General features: G+C 35.5%; 1 protein-coding gene across 5 annotated transcripts in view; it reads right to left on the reverse strand.

Annotated features, from left to right (window-relative positions):
- The window catches only part of UBLCP1 (ubiquitin like domain containing CTD phosphatase 1), a 20,815-nt gene continuing 330 nt past the window's right edge, over nt 1-20,485 (reverse strand). For 2 of the 5 annotated variants that reach the window (XM_042993407.1, XM_007077599.3), the window contains exons 2-11: nt 17,098-17,295; nt 15,974-16,065; nt 15,486-15,571; nt 15,284-15,399; nt 14,168-14,266; nt 11,789-11,826; nt 10,778-10,876; nt 7,137-7,253; nt 2,581-2,708; nt 1-271 (exon numbers count right to left, since the gene is read on the reverse strand). In XM_042993407.1, coding sequence (XP_042849341.1) covers nt 244-271; nt 2,581-2,708; nt 7,137-7,253; nt 10,778-10,876; nt 11,789-11,826; nt 14,168-14,266; nt 15,284-15,399; nt 15,486-15,571; nt 15,974-16,065; nt 17,098-17,251 — 957 coding nt within the window. In that variant the 5' untranslated portion in view covers nt 17,252-17,295 and the 3' untranslated portion in view covers nt 1-243. Of the gene's footprint in view, nt 272-2,580; nt 2,709-7,136; nt 7,254-10,777; nt 10,877-11,788; nt 11,827-14,167; nt 14,267-15,283; nt 15,400-15,485; nt 15,572-15,973; nt 16,066-17,097; nt 17,296-19,116; nt 19,154-19,921; nt 19,974-20,279; nt 20,410-20,485 lie in introns of those variants that run through there. The other 3 variants (XM_042993390.1, XM_042993416.1, XM_042993397.1) reach the window with 3 other exon arrangements.

The raw sequence follows: 20,485 nt of genomic DNA on the forward strand, positions 1-20,485 counted from the left end.
TCAATGCTGGAGAAAATATTTTTCAAGAGTAACAGTATATTCATATAGGGGGAAAAGGATTTTTTAAGCGTATTGCTATGATCTTCAAAAAATATAAAATTAAATTTACAAAAAAACTGGAAGACCAAGTATAAGCAGTCTGATATTCGCTGCAGTGTCCAGCACTATCATAATGATTTCTAGCAGAAAAGCAAGAAGTTCGTGATCTCAAGTATCCTCGGTAACTGCTCATGTAACTGGTAACTACTGTCCTTGCTTCTTTGACAGATACCTGCAAGAAATAAAATAAAGATGTCTACCCTGTATCACAATAAATTCACAATAACAGTCTAACTCCTCCCAAAGGAAGCAGTTAATTTTAATAACAAAACTTTTCCAGATGAGTAATAATTGTTAATAATCACTAATACCTGTTGACTGTTTATGTGCCATCCACTGGTTTTGTTTGGTTGGGGTTTTTTTGTTGTTGTTGTTGTAGAGAGAGAGAAAGAGAGAGAGAGAAAATGAGCAGGGAAGAGACAGGGGGGAGGGAGAGAGAATCCCAAGCAGGCTCCAGCTGTCAGCTCAGAGCCTGATTCGGAGCTTGATACCATGAACCACCTGAGGCGAAATCAAGAGGTGGACACTTAACCCACTGAGCCACGCAGGTGCCCCCCCCCCCCCCCCCCGCAATGTTTTAAGTACAGGTATTAATTCGTTTAGTCCTCATAACAGCTCAATGAAGAGCTTTTATTTATTTTGAGAGAGAGACCGAGAGAGAGGGTGCACAAGCAGGGGAGGGGCAGAGAGAGAGAGAGAGAGAGAGAGAGAAAGAATCCCAAGCAAGCTCTGCATTGTCAGCAGAGAGCCCAAAGCAAGGCCTGAACCCAGGAACAATGAGATCATGACCTGAGCCAAAACCAAGAGCTAAACACTTAACTGACTGAGCCACCCAGGCAGGCCAAAAGATCTTTCTTTTAGAATCTATTCCTATTTTACAGGCATGAAAAGGGTAAGCAATTTGCCCAAGTTCAACGAACTAGAAAGTGGCAGAGCTTAGATTCAAAACAAGGCTCTGGAGACTGCACTCTCTCCCTTCGTACTGTATGACTTCCTAATGTGAAAGTGATATATTAACTAACATTGCAATTTTCATGAAGAATTTCACACTCATTTAAAGACCTTATTTTTCTTGAGTAAAGACTGTGGGCCACAGATACTAAAAGACTCTGATCAAGAGTGTAAAGATGTGAAGATGTTAATTTACTAAGTAAACAATTTTTCCTTCATTATTTTATAGGAATCTACCATTAAATTCAAAGTTTTATCTCTATTTCTCACATGTATAAATTACTATACTTAGTAGTATTGGGTGGGAAAGAGTTCTTAAAATCAGAACGCCTGGACAAGTTTTTTTGTTTTGTTTTGTTTTGAATATTTATTTTTGAGAGGGAGAGAAAGAGGGAGGGAGGGAGGGAGGGAGGGAGGGGCAGAGAGAGGCAGGGACAGAGGATCCAAAGCAAGCTCTGTGCTGACAGCAGCAAGCCCAATGCAAGGCTCAGACTCAAGAACCATGAGATCATGACCTAAGCTGAAGTCGGACGCTTAACCAACTGAGCCAAGATGCCCCAAGAAGATCTGGACAAGTTTTTATGGTGCAAAACGTGCTCAATTTGTAGCATTTATTATCTCCATTCCTTAGTTACACCATCTGTAATTTGGAGATGAGAATAAAAATGCCTGCTTTATCTTCCTAATAGAATTATGAGGATCATCTAATAAGAAGCTATATGTCAGCACAGAGCCCAATGCAGGGCTTGAAGCACTTGAACCCACAAAAGAAAGAGCTTTCTTTTAGAGTTTATTCCTGTTTAGCCTCTTTTAGCCTATTACATGAATGGTTTCTTTTGTTGCTGTATTAATGCAACCAGATCTTTTAAAGATCTAATTCCAAAAAATTACTTGCAGTACACATAATCCTGTCCACTTCTCCAGAAGTTATCCCTGCTTCATTATCTTGATGTTTATATGCAGTCTATATGTAGATTTGTGCTAATGTAGATATGTTTGTGCTTAGAAAAAAGGCTAGAAGATCATAAATCAAGATGGTAACTGTGGTTCTCTTTAGAAAAGAAAATCATTAAGTAATTGTTTCTCTACTGGATTAAAGTTTTCAAATTTTTCTGCTATACAGAGCAATTACTTGCAGAGTGATTTTTAACAGAAAAAAATTTGTGTGTTTTATTTTATCCTGACTTTATTTTACATATAAGAACAGGGACTACATTCTCATATGATTTATAAAAGGGCGACCTATCTAGCGTCACAGAATTAATTTCCAAGTAGCATCACAAATGTGTACCAATCTCAAATCCTCTCTCCTAGAAGTATTAAAGACCCTAAGAGATGCGGGTTTATGAACAAGTTAGAGGTTAAGATGAAAAGGAAAAATACTTTTGGGGGAGATGTCACTGGATTAGAAAACAGTTTTAGAATTCACGCATCTTAAATAAAATTCAGAATTATGTGTATACCAGGGTCACCAGATAATTTTTTCATTCATTAATGTAAATGGGAAATGAATAAGCAATTAGCACTTACCTTTCCCAATATTTGTGATTTAGGTCCAAAAAGTCATCTAATTTTGCTATTTCCTTGAGGTACTGAGTTAATTTTAAAAGTTCCTTGTCTTTATCTCGATTTAGGTGCGCTTTCATAAAAGGCCTTATCTGTTAGGAAGCAAACATCCAACACTTCACATTACAATAAGGAAACTGGCACAAATCTACCCTACCCTCTCATTAGGATTCAGTAATGAGATTAAAATATCACTAAAGAGGACTTTTGCACTGTCTCAGTGTAATAAACTGACAGTCACGCTATAATGTTCCTAATGCAAGTTAAGAGTTCTTCCACCTCATTTACCTTACGTTACCTTTTCAGTCTGAACCTGGCAACACCAGCTTTCTTACGGCACTTGAACTCTACGTGGCTTCTCTACTTTGTAAAACTGCCAGACTTTTTCCTCTTCTATCAATCCAGCTGCTTCTTACCAATTAATTCATGCCACCTAACTCATAAAATGTTAATCCAAATACAAGCTTGATCTAACAGGGGAGTGAAATAAACTTTAACAATGATGATTTCCATTTCCGTGTTTTCCTATAAAATTTTACATAGCTATTATGTATTTATATAACATATTTTCTCTCGTTTTACCGCAAGTATTTTTATCATTAAAGTCTCCGTAAAAGTATTTTTAGCTCCGCAAGAGTTTTCCCATAAAAAGAAGTCATATTTTCCAGATTTTTAAGGTTGATATATTTTACGATGAAAAGCATTCATTTCAAAAGCATGAAAGTCAGGATGGTAGATAGGGTAGAGAATTGTTAACTAGTAAGGGATATTTCTATCTTGACTTGGTGGTAATTACATGTGTTATCTTTGTATCTATTTGTTAAATTATAAATTTTATGCACTTTTCTTTGTCACAGTTCCAATAAAGAGTTTTGTCTTTTTAGGTTATCAGTTCAAATATCTTTATAAAACTCAAGACAACCTTTCAACAATTTTTAATTAATTTTAGATGAAACGATGTCTGGGATTTGCTTTAATTACAGAGAGGGAAGTAGGCTGGGTACAGAGCAAACAATCATCTAAGAATTAATAAGTTGTTTAAACTGAATGATGCAAACACAGAAGTTCATTATATAATCCTATATAGTTCTATTTATATTTGGATTTTTCCATTTTATAAAAAATTTTTTTAAAAATCATATTCTTAAAACACACATATAAGGAGAACTGAATAAATCACACTTAGTAAAGTATTAATATATCCTTATCATGATTTAGAGAAAATGCAAACTGCTTATTAGTTATTAATTTTACATAGTAAACTGAAAAACAGAAGACATTTAGTTCTGTCCCCTGTTAAGTACAATGAACCCAAAGAAGTCCATACCCTATCAAGAATAGGAAAGGTCTTAAATATTTTACATATATATATATATACTTTTCTTCTCTGTTATTGGAAAAACACACCACCAGCTTGAAATGGACAGAAGAAAATTTTCCCTATGTTCTACTCGCATCAGAACAGCTTGGTGTCAGGACCCCCATTAGTCAGTTAGGCTTCCACAACTTTAAGGGCACCAATCAGAGCTGTCAGGGGGAGTCTGCACAGATGCAGGCAGTTGTAGATTCTGCCTCCAAACAGATAGAGTGGTCAGTGCTGTCTCACAGCAGCAGCTATGCATGCAGGAGATCAGGAAGATTCTCTTCAAGAATCAGACCTTGCTTAAGCCCTGGGGCTGGAAGTAAAGAGGCATGATATCAGGATGCGATGAAAGGAGTTTCTACATAATCTTGGGCAGTATTATAATGTTTCAAAGTATTCCTTCATTCAAGTAAAAAAAGATAACATGCTAACTTTTAAACTATTAACATACAATGTGCCAATGGGATTCCTAGTTTAACAGTAGGAAGGGATTTTGACTAAAAGAGAAAGTACAGTTTCTGTGGCTGGTAAATAAGATTTACCAAGGTCCTGCTAAGTTAGGTTGACTTTCTAAATATTTAGTCTTAAGCACTATTAAACAGCAAAACTAAAATACTCCTATGACTCTGGATCTAAAAGTTAAACTAGTTAAGTGCAAAAAAAGTCTATTATTCACCCAACTTCACTTGATCTAGCATAATCATTTCTTTTTGTACCATTCTTCAAAAATGATCTCACTAACAGGACAGGCAACATATGTGACCACTACAGTATCATATCAAAGAAACATTTTTAGGAACTTAAGATGGTCTACATTATCTGCATTTTCTTATATCATCATTTCCTTGTACAAATAACAATATGAAGTTTTCAGAGTACTGATTTATCCATGACCAAAACTCAAGTTTTGTTAGTTCAGTACTGTATTTATTCATAATTCACAATGCCTTCCATATTCCATGTCAAACCTTAAGATTGGCAAGCTTATATCATAAGTTTGCTCTTTTATTTATTTTTTTTTAATTTTTTTTTAACATTTATTTATTTTTGAGACAGAGAGAGACAGAGCATGAACGGGGGAGGGTCAGAGAGAAGGAGACACAGAATCTGAAACAGGCTCCAGGCTCTGAGCTGTCAGCACAGAGCCCGACACGGGGCTCGAACTCACGGACCGTGAAATCATGACCTGAGCCGAAGTCGGATGCTTAACCGACTGAGCCACCCAGGCCCCCCAAGTTTGCTCTTTTAAAAAGAAGCAGTCTTTAAGATCTCTGTGAAATCTTTTTTGAGACTTCTATCAAGAGCATTATGAAACCATGACAACAAAACACAGTAAGAATATTTCTCAATTTCAAAACGGCTTCTATGTCAATGTGGGCAGATCATTAATAATTACCTTCTTTTTTTTTTTAATGTTTATTTATTTTTGAGAGAGAGATAGAGTGTGAGTGGGGGAGGAGCAGAGAGAGAGGGAGAGACAGAATCTGAAGCAGGCTCCAGGCTCTGAGCTGTCAGCACAGAGCCCGATGTGGGGTTTGAACTCACAAACTGTGAGATCATGACCTGAGCTGAAGTCAGACGCCCAGCTGACTGAGCCACCCAGGCGCCCCAATAATTACCTTCTTAAAAGAGGTTTTCAAAAGGAGACATGTGAGAGATTACCTATAGAATGTTTAAAAATATCTCTCCTGAATTAAAATTTGGGCAGTTTGGAGACTTAGGTATTTTTAGGAATTCATTCAGTGATTCTACAGACTACCTTGTTTAAAAAAATAATAATAATCCTGCTCTAAACTAACATGAAGAACTAGAAGTTTATATCATCTTTGCATCCAGAGATAAGTAGGGCCCAAATGTGGGCTGGAAAAATAAAGTTTCTTCTAAACACACATGAAACTAAGGATTATGTAATTTTTTTAAGTTAAAGCTTTCCTCAAAAATCACTCCTTGAACATCATGATGACTTCACTTCCTGTCCTGAGCAGGTATTAACCACTAGTTTCATTTGGTTTAGATCAAATGAATCTTTCCTCAAGAATTTATTTCTGTACAACACCCGGTAAACTACACACAAGAAAAACACTTCTTCCAAAGCCTCAAACAGACACCATTTTTAAAGAGGAACATAACCACCAACCTACCTCAAGTACTTTTCATCCAAGTCAATAGCTTTTACAATTGCTGCAACTCACTACTGAGATCAGCATTCTGTCTCTCAGCTATCCTCATACACTAAAGAGTACATCCAGAGTCTATAAGGAAAGCTTAAAAAATGTACTTTCTTGTAAGTTTTCTCTTTTAAAGTTATCAAGAATCCAACTTGTGGAAAGGTTCAGGACTGAGAATAAAAATATCTTAGGGTTCATATTTCCATTTCAGATTGAGATTCCACTTGTATTAGTATAATATGAAGCTATCTTTTCCATTTTCACATCGTACTAACATTCAGGCAACCATAAGTACCAGAAATGTAAAGTTTCAAATTTTTCTCTTACCAATGTTATGCTGCCACCAGGATTAAATGTTACCATCATATCTACAAAACTGCATCTGACTTCATGCTAAAATCACTGGCTTAGGAATCAAGTCACTTAGATTCTAACTCAAATTCTGTCATTAACCAGTCACATACATAACTTTGGGCAAGTTACAAATTTTCTGATCCTCCGATTGTTTACATAAAGTTAAGAAGATAGACAAAATGATTGAGATTCCTAGCTCTGGCATTTTATAACTCTAAGATCTCTACTTTTCCTGTATGAATTTTCAAAACCCTTAGTTTCAGTTTAAACAGGAAAAAATAAGCTTTTACTGCCAGCTTTCAAGCTAACATCAACTAACATCAGAAATTCTAAGATTTGTATCGCTAATAAAATGTTTGATGCTTTCATGCTTTCACTTATGATGCTAAAAGTCAACAAAAGCCCGTATGTTGCTCCACAAAGCTGATTAAAAACACCTGGATAAATTGGCAAACTAAGAAGATATCAATGTGGGAAACAGAATGTTCAACTGTAGATGAATTTTTCTAAATATGTAAGCTTTCTTGCCTGTGACCATAATATAGGACTTCTGAAGATTTATGAAACTCAACAGTGCTAAAGTTCTACCACAAATTCCAGATTACATAAGCATAGTAAGTAAAATTATGTCTTACCTTTAATCCATTCTGTGGGTTCATTAGAAAATTTCTTCCAATGTCATCAAACATAATGGTGTTTTTTTTGCTGTAAAACTCCGAAAACTTTCCCCATATAACACCAAGAGGCTTTACCTTAGAATAAAAGTTTAGATTTAACTCAATTTTATCAGTAGTTCATCCTTTCTTAAAAGCAGAGATACCTCAAAATGCCCTGCAGAACTGCATCAGAGCACTCACTTTCTCCTGTAGGATGCTGACAGCTGGCTATGTGAAAGGATCACAGCTGAGATGCAACACATTTTAAAACACAATGGATCTCACAATGTTAACATCTGAAAGGTCTGTTCATGTCTACCTGACTAAACTCACTGTAAGACTTTCCATAATTTTAATGTGAAGATTGGAGGTCAAAGGAGGGGTAATTATTTAAAAAGAATCTGAAGTAATTGAGTAGTCACATGACTTCCTGAGCTAATACGTGCCCCTCAGAGCCTGAATGTCACATGGGGTCTGTTTTCAAAATTAGAAAACCTTAATAATAAACAATGTACCTGGCTCTATTAATACAGAACTTAAATATTTTGTAGAGGAAAGAAAATTGATTCTGCCTTTAATTTAGTGGCACAGGTGCAACTGCTTAACTTCAAACGCACTATAATTTGTAATCTCTTGCTTTTATTTCTGAGCTGTTGTTTTTACAGAAGGAGAGTAAGAAAGCATGTGACCAGGGGAAGAGGGGTAGAGGGAGAGAGATCCTCTTAAGCAGGTTCCACGCTCAGCATGGAACCTGACATGAGGCTTGATTCCACAACACTGGGATCATGACCTTAGCCAAAATCAAGAGCCAGATGGTCAACTGACTGAACCAGCCAGACGCCCCTAGTTCTGAGTTCCTTTTTTTTTTTTTTAAGTTTATTTATTTATTTTTGAGAGAGACAGAGACAGCATGAGCAGGGGAGGGGCAGAGAGATAGGGAGTGAAAAATAATCCCAAGCAGACTCCCTGCTGTCAGCAGGGAGCCTGATGCAGGGCTTGAACTCACAAAATGTGAGATCATGACCTGAGCTGAAACCGAGTCAGACGCTTAACCAACTGAGCCACCCAGGCACCCCTAGTTCTGATTTCTTAAAATAAGTCTTCAAAAAGATAATTCCTTACACATTCCTATCTGTTGGTACTTGCATATATTCTCTATAAAACCACACAAGAATGTAGGAAGAGAAGACTAACTGGCTAGAGGGCCAGGTGGGAAGAGGACTTTTCATTACATACTTCATTTTTGAATATCAATTTATTATACACATTTAGAAAATTTTTTAAATAAATTAATTTTTAGAAGTATTTTTTGCTGAAGACAGGAGTCTCATTTATGGTAATATGAGATTCTATGATAATAATATTATATGAGATTAAATGGTAGTATACAAATGATGACAAAAGTTGTCATTTAAAAATATTCTTTTTCACTTTCTACAACATATTTTAATATGGAGAAAGACTTTTTTCTTCTTAGTGTCTTAGCTACTGCAAAGAATGATATTGAAATTACTTTACTATTTAAAATACTTTAATTTTATTTGCCTTAATTACTTTTAACTATTTGTTTACTACTGAAACAGACCCCCCAAATACTTCAAGACAAAGATGGAACTGACCCAGTAAGCCAATTCTTCATTTTCTTAGCTAACAAAAAGACTTAAGAAAGAGGACAAGAGCTCTGGTTTATGACACCCAGGGTTAGAAATCCTGCATCCTCTTAAATAGTGCTGTCACTTTCTAATTACGTCAAGTGCACTCTGTTCCCTAAAACATGGACTACTTTGTTCTCAATTAAATACTGCTGACTATAGGAAAAAAACATGAAAACACAAAAAAGCACACAAGAACATTTAAAATTACCTATAATCCAATCATTACCAAGGATAATAATTAGCTATTCTGATAATACTGTATTTGCCTCCAGTCGTTTTTATAAACATCAACAGCTTTTGAGTTCACAGATGTTTTGTTAAGTGGGAACCTGAACCAAATAAGAGCTAAAAGCTATTTCTAACAGTCAGCAAATACTGCCCTCTAAGTATTTTTTTCACTTTAATGACGTATCATGAAAAATTTTTCATTCACTAAATATTCTATTACATCATTCCATTACATGAACAAAAATTTTTATACCCAATTCTCTACTATTGGATATTGAGGATTTATTCACTTTTTTTTGAAGTATAATTAACATACAGTGTTTTATTAGTTTCAAGTGTACAACACAGTGATTCAACAATTCTACACATTACTTGGTGCTCCCCACGGTAAGTGCAGTCACCATCTATATCACCATACAACGTCATTACAACATTATTGACTATATTGCCTATGCTGTACTTTTCATCTCCATGACTTATTTATTTCATAACTGGAAGTCTGTACCTTTTAATCTCCTTCATCTATTTCACCCATCTCCTCACCTATCTCCTCTCTGGCAACCACCAGATTTATTTTTATTTCTAATTTTTAACTATTATAAACACTACTCTGTTTAACACTTCCCAAACTCGTTTTAGTGTTTAGATTTTATGCATGTACTATTTTAGTACATTATGTTTTTCCCTTCATGTATGAAGTATTTCCTTTACTGAATAAATCTCCATCACTTAAATAAATCTATATATGATTTCAATGATTTCACTACAGTCCCCAATAGGCTTTCCTAGTTTGCTAATAGTTCTCCCCAATTCCTACTAGTTCACGAGCTTCCCAAAGCTATAGACTATGTCTCCTCATCTCCAACAGTGCCTTTCACAATATGTTCTAGTAGTTCAATAATAGGACTGGTTACTTGATGAGTAAACAAATTAAAGAACTCTAATCTTTTTAGCCCAACCTTTTCCTCGGACAGTCTTGTTGCTCTTCTCTAGGGCTACACATACATCATAGCAAAGTACATACATTATGGTATCTGTTTTTATTTATCAAATTTTATATGGTGCGGGGTGAGTATGTTTTGGTTTGCTTCTAGTGTTTTCCTTGATGACACCTACCCTGTTTTTAGCAACACTGTGCTGCCATCATCATGGAATAATTATCCATGACCGTTGACACTCCTACCTCAAGATCCTTAATTCTATCATTAAAATTCCAATCTATTAGCCCTACATATATCTTCCTATGTCAAACTCAACTGATGCTTTCTATCCTCTCAGATATACTTCCTAACTCTTTCTGTAGTTTATTCCATCAATATAAATACAAAAAGTACGCTAGAGGGGCGCTCAGTTGGCTCAGTCAATACAGCATGCAACTCTTGATCTCAGGGTTATGAGTTCAATTCCCACAATGGATGTAGAGATTAGTTACAAAAATAAAATCTTTAAAAAAAAAAAAAAGGTACGCTAGAAAATAAACAAGTCTTTAAACAGAAGATGTTTTTTTTTAAGTTTATTTATTTTGAGAGAGAGAGAGAGAATGAGAATGTGCAAGCATGGGAGAGGCAGAAAAAGAGGGAGAGAGAGGATCCCAAGCAGGCTCCTCACTTTCAGCGGGGAGCCCGATGTGGGGCCTGAACTCCTGAACCCTGGGATCATGACCTGAGCCGAAACTAAGAGTCAGTCTATTAACCAACTGAGCCACCCAGGTACCTTGGAAGTAAAATGATTTCTTACATCTATTAATCCTCTCCTTGGAGTATGTACTGTTATCATAGCAGCACTGTCCAACATGAAGGTAATCTTATAATTTGCATTTGTGCTCACTCCCAGCTCCTATAAATACAAATATTCATGTGGTTAAAACATAATAATATGAAAAATTCCAAGCTTTCTGAATACTCCAGCTACAATTTCCTACAATGCCAACTTTCTACCCTACTGGCCACCACACCTTGCTCAACAATTAGCAAGTTTTTTAGTTTCATTTTACTAAGTCAATAAATGAGTCCAAAGAAATTAAACTAGAAACAGACTACATCCCATTTTGTATTTCAGAAGAACATCACTTCTTTAAGTATTACAATCAAGGCAAAAAAAGGGGGGAAAAAGGATTGTAAATGGAGGATTAAAAAAAAATGGGGGAGCTGTGCTGTACTTTTTTTGAAAAAGACTTAATTGTTCAATACAATCCACTATCAAACAGACTTTAAACACACCTCTATTCCTTTTTTTTTTCAATATATGAAATTTATTGTCAAATTGGTTTCCATACAACACCCAGTGCTCAACCCAAAAGGTGCCCTCCTCAATACCCATCACCCACCCTCCCCCACCCTCCCTCCCCCCATCAACCCTCAGTTTGTTCTCAGTTTTTAAGAGTCTCTTATGCTTTGGCTCTCTCCCACTCTAACCTCTTTTTTTTTTTTTCTTCCCCTCCCCCATGGGTTTCTGTTAAGTTTCTCAGGATCCACATAAGAGTGAAAACATATGGTATCTGTCTTTCTCTGTATGGCTTATTTCACTTAGCATAACACTCTCCAGTTCCATCCACGTTGCTACAAAGGGCCATATTTCATTCTTTCTCATTGCCACGTAGTACTCCATTGAACACACCTCTATTCCTAATAAACGGCATTTGTTTATCTACTAAATGCCCTCTGATGAGATGAAATCAATTCAACTTGGAACTTCTAAAAAGACAAATGCAATTTCAAAACATTCTTAAATGGATTGTCTAACACTTACTTTCATTTTAGCTTCAATCCACTTCATATTTGTTGCAGCTAAAATATGAAGAATGATAATATGATACAAATGAAAAGCTTGGACTTCATTTAAAATTTTTTTCTTCTCTATAAGTAAGTTTTCTAAGCAAGATTAAAAGTTCAAATGCATCACAAATAAGAATTCCTAACATATTTATGGTAATTTTAAGTATTCTTAAAAATAAACTTATTTTTAGTGTGTCAACACAAAATGGAATTTTAACAACTCTTATCTAAAAGATACAGGTCACCAATGTTCAAAAGAATTTTGAATCTAGGTAATTCATAAATTAAAACCTAAACTCCTTTTTAAAAACAGCCCTAAAACTATTTTCTTATCAATGCAAACTTAAATATAGGGTGCCTGGATCTCCCATCTATTTCCACATTCCCACTGCCATGCAATGCACTGCTATGCAATGCATGCAATGCATAGATATTGGTATCTATGTCAATATAAGCAAATCAGTATTATGTGCCAAAAGTTGATGCCAAAGTTGACTGCTAGGTCCGATGAAAATGAGCATTTTGCCAGGCTCAGGAAACTTAGTGCTTATTCAGTCTAGGAGCTTTTAACAATGAGTCTGAGACAACTAAATTAATAAATTCTATCTATGTATCTGCTCATTGTGAGACACCAACCAGTTTCTCAAGATCACTGATATTAAAATTCAACCCTGTTTTATATGCCCTTCTGGTCCCAAGTTACTAGACTAAACTACATTTTAAACATTTTACCTAATTTTTTTTTTAATTTTAAAAATTTTATTAAGTAAAATGCTTAAAAAGGAAACGAGTTTAATTATTTAAAGTGTGTATATGTGTATGTATGTATTTTTTAAAGGCAAAAGAGGTACCTGAGCTCTCAAAATAAAAACCTTTGCATACATATACAAAAACAGAAAGAATCACCTTACACACAAAACTGGTCAGTTGAACTAGAATTTGAGAGACTGATGTGTCTACAATGACAACGATCACAAGATAGGGAAAAACAATTTTTTTTTTAATTCAGTATCTATTTTGGGTCTATAATACCCAAATGAAAATAAAAATATTCATAGCTAATAAAAAGGGTTTCCAATTAAGTAATTACTATACGACAGACATACTGACACTTTTATTCTTGCAACTACCCTGTAATATAGGTTTACTTATCTTCATTTCTCAGACAAGGAACTTAAGGCTCAGAGAGATTAACTGACCTCCCCAGTGTCACAAAGTAAGGACCAAGTCAGAATTAAAACTCTATTTAGCTCTAAAGTAAAGTGCCTTTTTCAACATACGGCCACAAAAATATCATAATTTATAAAAATAACTTATTTTAAACCTATGACGGTAAAAAGTTCTCTAAATTTCTAAGTCTAGTTTAATAACATTTAGAGGAAAACCTTTTTTTCTCAAATGTCATCTTAGGTGTCAGTTCAACAAAAATATGTTCCCAGGAAGCTCTCTTCTCTGTATGTTATAAACCAAGAAATTATGTATTTAACTATGTATTTAACCTTAATGGCTATGAACTCATATTAATACTGAACAGAAATTAATAATTTCCTCTGATTAAAAGGAAAAGTACAAAGGAAATTTAAAGATTGAAGTAACAACTATGTGGTCACTCATCAAAAACCCAGTACAATTAAATGCAGCATCTTTAACTGATGAGATTTTATTTAATTCATAATCAGGATAGCTCATTTATGCCTATGACTTGCCAAGAGGCAACGTTAAATGTTTGAGAGGTAAGATATAAATCATCCCTTAGCAATAAAGTCTTACCAGAAAAAAATGTCCATTGAACTAAACAGTGTGCTCAGTATGTAATAAATTTACTTTTTGGAGCAAACTGATCTTATTACGGACCTGTAAGTTCCTGGAATGGGCCACCAACCACAATTTAAGCAATATTGCTTTAGTCCATCTATTAATTTCCCTTAAGTAAATTCACATTCCTTTGCTTCTGAAGAACATCACTGTGATTTTTCTACACATATCTTTCTCCAAGTGTTTTGAAACTACAGTGATAAAGGAGAAAGCAACAATATCTGGAGGCTTCAAAGATTCTACAGTAAAGATCAGAAAGAAAAGTTCTCATCAAGGTGAGGTCTTACGGAAATAAGATCATTTTTGTTCTGACAGCATCATCTACTCTCTTTCTACATTTAACTATTTCAATGGTAATGGTAAATGTAAGTTTAAATTGTGTTGCAAGAAAGTTAAATATGCTTCATTAGAAATTTGCTAAAGCAAATGAAAAACGTATCATATTTAACCTGAGGTCATGTTAAGTCACTTTATAAAGCAGAACAACTTACAGAACAACATTACTTCCATAGAAATCTAAACAAAAAATATAGCTTACACCAAATAACAATGTCATAATCCTCATATGCAGATGTGAGGAATTCGTGAAGATATGGCCGCATTAATTCTACTCCAGTCTCTGCACAAGACCTATGGTCTAAAAGAAAATCAGTCACAGATGATTATTAGTTTGTTATCATAGATAAGTACGTGATATCAACGAAACTTATAAAATGTAATATAAACATTCAGATGCAAATTACATAAGACTGAATTACATTGGCTGATAAACAGAGGTCTTTCAAAGCACACAATTTAAAATCCTTGCAATCTAATTTTAATTAATCGACTTTAATTTGTGAAGAGCAATACCCAGAATTCAGGCTTATACAGTAAACTGTAAATTTATTTTTCACATAGCCTCTAAAATATAGATGTTATTTTGTGACATGGAAAGCAAACTAGAGCCACCTATACTCACTTTTAGCCATTCACCTTCCAGATAGAATCACATTTCTCCAAAATGACAGGCCCAATTAACTTAATTATCAAATTTTAAAATAAGTATACATTAACCTATGACCTGTACTTAAAGTTTAGGATGAGAGCTAAATAAATTCATGCTTGTATCAGGAGTTAACTAATCACTTCTTAGCAATATTTTTGGATGAAATAAACATCTTCTTTCTCTTTTTTTGACATGAGAAATTTTAAATTCAAGAATCTGCCCTGAACATAATTAAATGAAAAACCAGGGATAAAATATCAAAAATAAGTTTTAAATAATCCTCATAAAAATTTAAATGTTAATCAACAGGGAATACCTTGGTTAAATTATGATGCATCCATTAACTACAGTACTGTGTGACTAAAAACTATACACATTTAATTCACAATGAGTATATTGAATGACTGCGATATTCAATATATCATCAAGTAAAAGTAAAAAGGATACACATACAAACACACCCTGGAAGATACACACCAAATATAAGAATAGTTATCTTTGGGTTTTGGGGTTACAGGTAACTTCTAAATTTTCTATAATGAATGATTTACTTTTTATAATAAGAAAAGCTTTCAAATATTTCATACTGGAAGAAAAAAAGTCAACAAAGGAAAAAAAGAGTTGTTATAGGTAACAGGAGATGAAGCACAATTTCAGCTGACTTACCAAATAACGTATAATCAACATCTAGTACCAAAAGCTTTTTCCCTTCCCTGGGAGGATTCAAAATCTCCACTTTGTACTCCTTCACTCTGCGGGAAATTTTCAATAGGTTTTCTTCCCTAGTAGAAAAATAAAATCAGATGAAACATTCACCTTTTTTTTTTCACATTATAACCCATTTCCTTTGATAGTGAAAAGCACTTACCTATTTTCTACTTCAACTACTTCATCTTCAATATCAAAGTCGTTGACAACATCATCATTGTCTGGAGGTGGACCTAAGACATCTTCCTATTAAGATGAAAAAATGGTTTTGTTTTACCAGATTATCTTTAACATAACAAATGCATGCATAGCATAAAAAGCAAATAAAAGATACAATCTGAGTTCAAGAATCTTTCAAAGATAGACTGTGAGAAAATTTCCATATTTTATACTTCATTATATATGTTCACTGGACAAATTTAACCATGTTAAATTTGACCATTTGCACTACACTTACAGCTAACTATATACTAACAAGTTCCCTAATATTTGTTTTCTGCTGAGTTAATACCACATACATTGGGAAGCTTTAATTTTTCACTGACTGTTAAACTGACAATTTTACCACAATTAAAATTATGATATAACAGTGTAATATAAATCATAGTATCTTCAAAGGGACAAATGGTAACAAAAGTAAACATTTACCAAGCTCTCCTCACGAGTTCCCATCATCATGATTTTAGTATTTGGTTTCAGTTTGAGAGCTCCAAGCTTAACATCATTTTCTGCAGGTTTGCCTACAATACAAGCAAATGACTGTTTTCTCACTAAAGTTCAGGTGCTGGTTTCACTATCCCATTATATAAAACCCTAACATTAAAAGGTTTGGTACAGATTCCACAGCAGTTTCTTTTTTCTTAAATTAACAAACTGTCACTGCTGAATTAGCAATGTCTAACACACTAAGAAGTAACAACTAACGCAAGATTTTTTTTCCCCAACTCCATCTAAGAGGAACACTTTTATTCAGCTAGCTAAATGAAACAAATTCATGTTATATTTTGCCATTCAAAATGAAGATGTTTTCCAAAAAGTCTTGAACATTGAGCACCTAAGATAAAACTAAAGATTTACTGGGGCACCTGGGTGGCTCGGTCGGTTAAGCGTCCGACTTTGGCTCAGGTCATGATCTCACGGTCCGTGAGTCCATGAGTCCGTGAGTTTGAGCCCCGTGTCGGGCTCTGTGCTGACAGCTCAGAGCCTGGAGCCTGTTTCAGATTCTGTGTCTCCCTCTCTCTCTGCTCCTCCCCTGTTCATGCTCTGTCTCTCTCTGTCTCAAAAATAAATAAACGTTAAAAAAAAAATTAAAAAAAAAAAACTAAAGATTTACTGCTACCCAAAATTCACCTTTCCATGATATGATAAACACAAACACTTTTAAGCTGTATATGAACACTGCCTATAATTTTTAAATCATCATTATTTTTGAAGCAGCAAAGATAATTTAGGGAGAGTAGAAGAACCAAACTGTAATGAAAAAGCTGTGCTAGAACAAAGATGTCAGAAATTACGCTGTTTTACCTGAGGCTTCTGTGCCAAAGGTTTAACAAGCAAACACCAACTGTCAGAACAATCAAAAGTAATCTTAATAGTGATGGTATTTTCAAGTAACTTTTAAAATTCACACTTTTACTATAAAACAATTTTAGGAATATCCTTATCAAATAAATCTCCAAGGGGAAAGACTTACTAAAGAGAAAAGATAATAGCTAATATAAAAAAATCACAAACATATCAATGCAAGAAGTTTAAAGCGAAGAGAGAATTACCTTTAACTTTGAGTCCAAGTAACTTTTGGCGTTCTGGTAGCACTCCTGTAAGGGTCTTAAGAAATTGCTTGAGATCTAGCACAGTATCATCTTCTGAAAGTGTGGTCACTGAATATTCCTGTCCACCCCATTTTACAATGATAGGGAGAGCCATCCTTGAAACATACGATCAAGCAGCTTTTACTCAGAAAAAGATTCCTAAAAAGAGAGAGATATACAAGTAAATAAGTTAAAATAGATACATCAAAGATGTAGCCAAACTTGTAACTAAATTTTAGGAGCAATGTAGTTTGAGTCTTTCTTTACAAATTGATGGTGGAGAAACAAGATTTTCTCCTTACAGAAATGCTACCAGAACACTAAAAGTTATTAGGATTCAAAGTTAAAATTCCCCTACCCTCCCAATTTTTGGCTTAAGTTACTACTTCATAACACTCAGATTCTGCCTGTCCAATCGTTAAGCTGCAATGATAAGCTACCTATACCTTCCTCTTTGACCAGGTTTATGCTACAGGCAAGTTTCTCCATGATGGACCATTCATATTTATTTAACATTTAAGAAGTGGTACAGAGAGTTGTTAAAAGGGCAAACTCTAGAGTACCTGGGTTCAGATCCCAGCTTTCCCACTTACTAGCTATTTGACTTTGGGAAGTTACCAGACTCTTAGTGTGTCTAGGTTTACAGACTCTTAGTGTCTAGGTAATACTACCTACTGTGGGGTTCTTATGAGGGTTAAATTAGCTAATATTTATAAGTCACATAGACCTGGCACATAGAAATCACTACACAAATTAAGCACTGGCTAAATAAATTTTCTTAAAAACTGGAACTGAAGTATTCCAGGCACTGTGCTAAATAGCAAACAGCCATTATTTGTTTCATATTTAGTAAGTTGTACAGTTTTCATGCAATGTCATTTAACAAGGTTGATAAGAATTGTCCCTCTTTTACAATTAAGGAAATGAGAGTTCGGAGAGTAATCTTCGGAGAAGTATGTAATCTTTTCATGGGCACATAGCTGGGAACACAACAGGTCTTCTGACTAAATTTCATGTTTCTTCTCCTACATCACAACTGTGTCTCTTGAAAGATCAGTAAATACAAAACCCACAGACACAGATATAAGCACACAGAATTATACAGGAGCCTCTATTCTCATCAACCATTAACATGTAGGTCTCTTCCCTCTAAAAGCTGTCTACCAGTTTTCCTAGGTGCATTTCCCGCACAGGTCAGAGAACGGAATTTCCTAATTTCAAAAGTATTGGTCTTTACAAATGCTATCACTTATTTAATGAAATATTTGCTTGCATTCTTCCTGAATTATGACCAACAGCAACGCAGCAAACTGAATCATGTGAAAATAATTTAGAAACTTAAACTGTCTTCACCATGTCCACTAAAAGATAGCACCATAAATTCACTTAATACTTACTCTCTTATGTTTACAACCTACACTACTGAAATTTAAATGAAGTGTGTTAATTTAGGGCAATGTAATCCATTTTAGAGATAACTTGCTAGCAAATGTTATGATCGTCAATTAAGCGCCAAACAGACCTCTTGAACCAAACTGAAATATGGTTTAAATACTATTTTTCTGTGAAGGTGGGAATAAAAATGAAAATTCACAAGAGCTAGCAATGCAACCAGTACTAACAGTTTATGTTGTGTTGAGGGGAGCATAGAGTTTGGAGTGAGGTCACCTGAGCTCCAGATGAGTTTAGACAAGTCACCTCTAGACCAGCATTCTCAAAGTGTGGTCTCAGACCAATGACAGCATGACCCTACTTGGTAACTTGTTAAAAACATAATTGGGGCTGGAGAGAAAGGACCTAGCAATTTGTGTTTTAACAGTCCCTGTCCCAGCCTTCCCCAACCCCACCATTTCTGAGGCACACTAAAAGTTCGAGAGCCAATACTCTAGACTCCTCAATTTTGTCGGCTAAGAAAGAAAATACGCTGAATGGCATGGGCTCTTATGCTTAATAAAGTAGTATACAAATGTTATACATCACCTATACCACTAGTAGGAATTCCAAGTTAGCAGGTGCTCTAAAGGACCAAGCATAACAAAACAAATACCATTAATATTTTTAAATTCATAGCCCTAAAACTACTTTTCAACTTCATTTCTACAATAGTGAGATCATTCACAATGGAACAACACAATGCAAACGCATGAGTCATTTTGTTTTCACATTTAACCTTTCTCACACAATTCTAATACAGGAAAACCTTGGATTCTGAGTAACTTGTTGTGCGAGTGTTCTCCACGATGTGCAAATTTTCCTAATAAACTTTAACTTGATAAACGAATGATGTCCTGCAATAGTAATATGTGACGCTACATGATCACATTTAAATGATCCCATGATCACAACTAAGCCAATGGTTCTTGAAATTTGCTTTGATATACAAGTACTTTAGATTACAAGCATGTTTCCAAAACGAATTCTGCTCCCAAACCAAGGTTTTACTGTACTTTGTATCTTTCTAGGCCCTATCAGATTTATAAACTGAAAAAGGATTTGGGAGGGGGGTCAATTAAACCCAAACAAGTAAGTAAGGTTCACACCTTTAGGGTGAACCTAGAGTCAGGAAGAGCTGTTTGGGTTAGCTCTTCTGCCTAACACACTGTACTGACTTGCCTAGTCAGTTCCAAAATTCCTGACCCCAAATGAGGTAATTAAGATCTACTTAGCAAGAACAGTGCTAAGGATGAGATAACACCCTGACAGCACTTTGTAAACTGTGGAGAGGAAGACAAATGGTGGAGATAACAGAATAAGGCCAGCACGCTAAACAACTTAATTATCTCACTTAATCTTCACAATCCTGAACAACTATTGTCTTCATCATAGAGATTCAAAAACTGAAAAAGAAAGAAAACAACTTGTCCAAGACCACACAACTAAAATGTGGCAAAGGTGGAATTCTGAAACTAACAGCAGCAGAAGTTAACACCTTGGGAATTGGGAGTAGGTTAACTTTTCAACAAGCCTACAGCACAGCAGCAGCAACTGCGTGGCAGTGCAGAGGCAGCAGCCCTGGGACAACATACAAGCATAGTCCATACTCAAAAACCCCCGGAGGCTGGGATGCCTTCAATAGGAAGGAGGAGGAGAGATGATCAAACCCCGGAGGGGGGAGGAATGAAGTTTGGGGACGCAAAACCCACTGGGGGACGGGAAGCCCACGACATAGACAAGGCCGGATGGGAGGGCGGCGGCCCCTGCGACGAGCGGGCCGGGGCCGGAGGCCTGGGCCGCAGACTAGGGCAGACGCGGCCCAGGGCGCCCACAAGCAGCCTCCAGCCCTCCAGGGCCGACCGCAGGGGAGGCCCGCCGCGCCAACAGCAGGGCTCAGCTTCGGCCCCTCGGCCCC

The sequence above is a fragment of the Panthera tigris genome, chromosome A1 (genome assembly GCF_018350195.1).
Source record: "Panthera tigris isolate Pti1 chromosome A1, P.tigris_Pti1_mat1.1, whole genome shotgun sequence".
In the NCBI taxonomy this organism is placed as follows: Eukaryota; Metazoa; Chordata; class Mammalia; order Carnivora; family Felidae; genus Panthera; species Panthera tigris.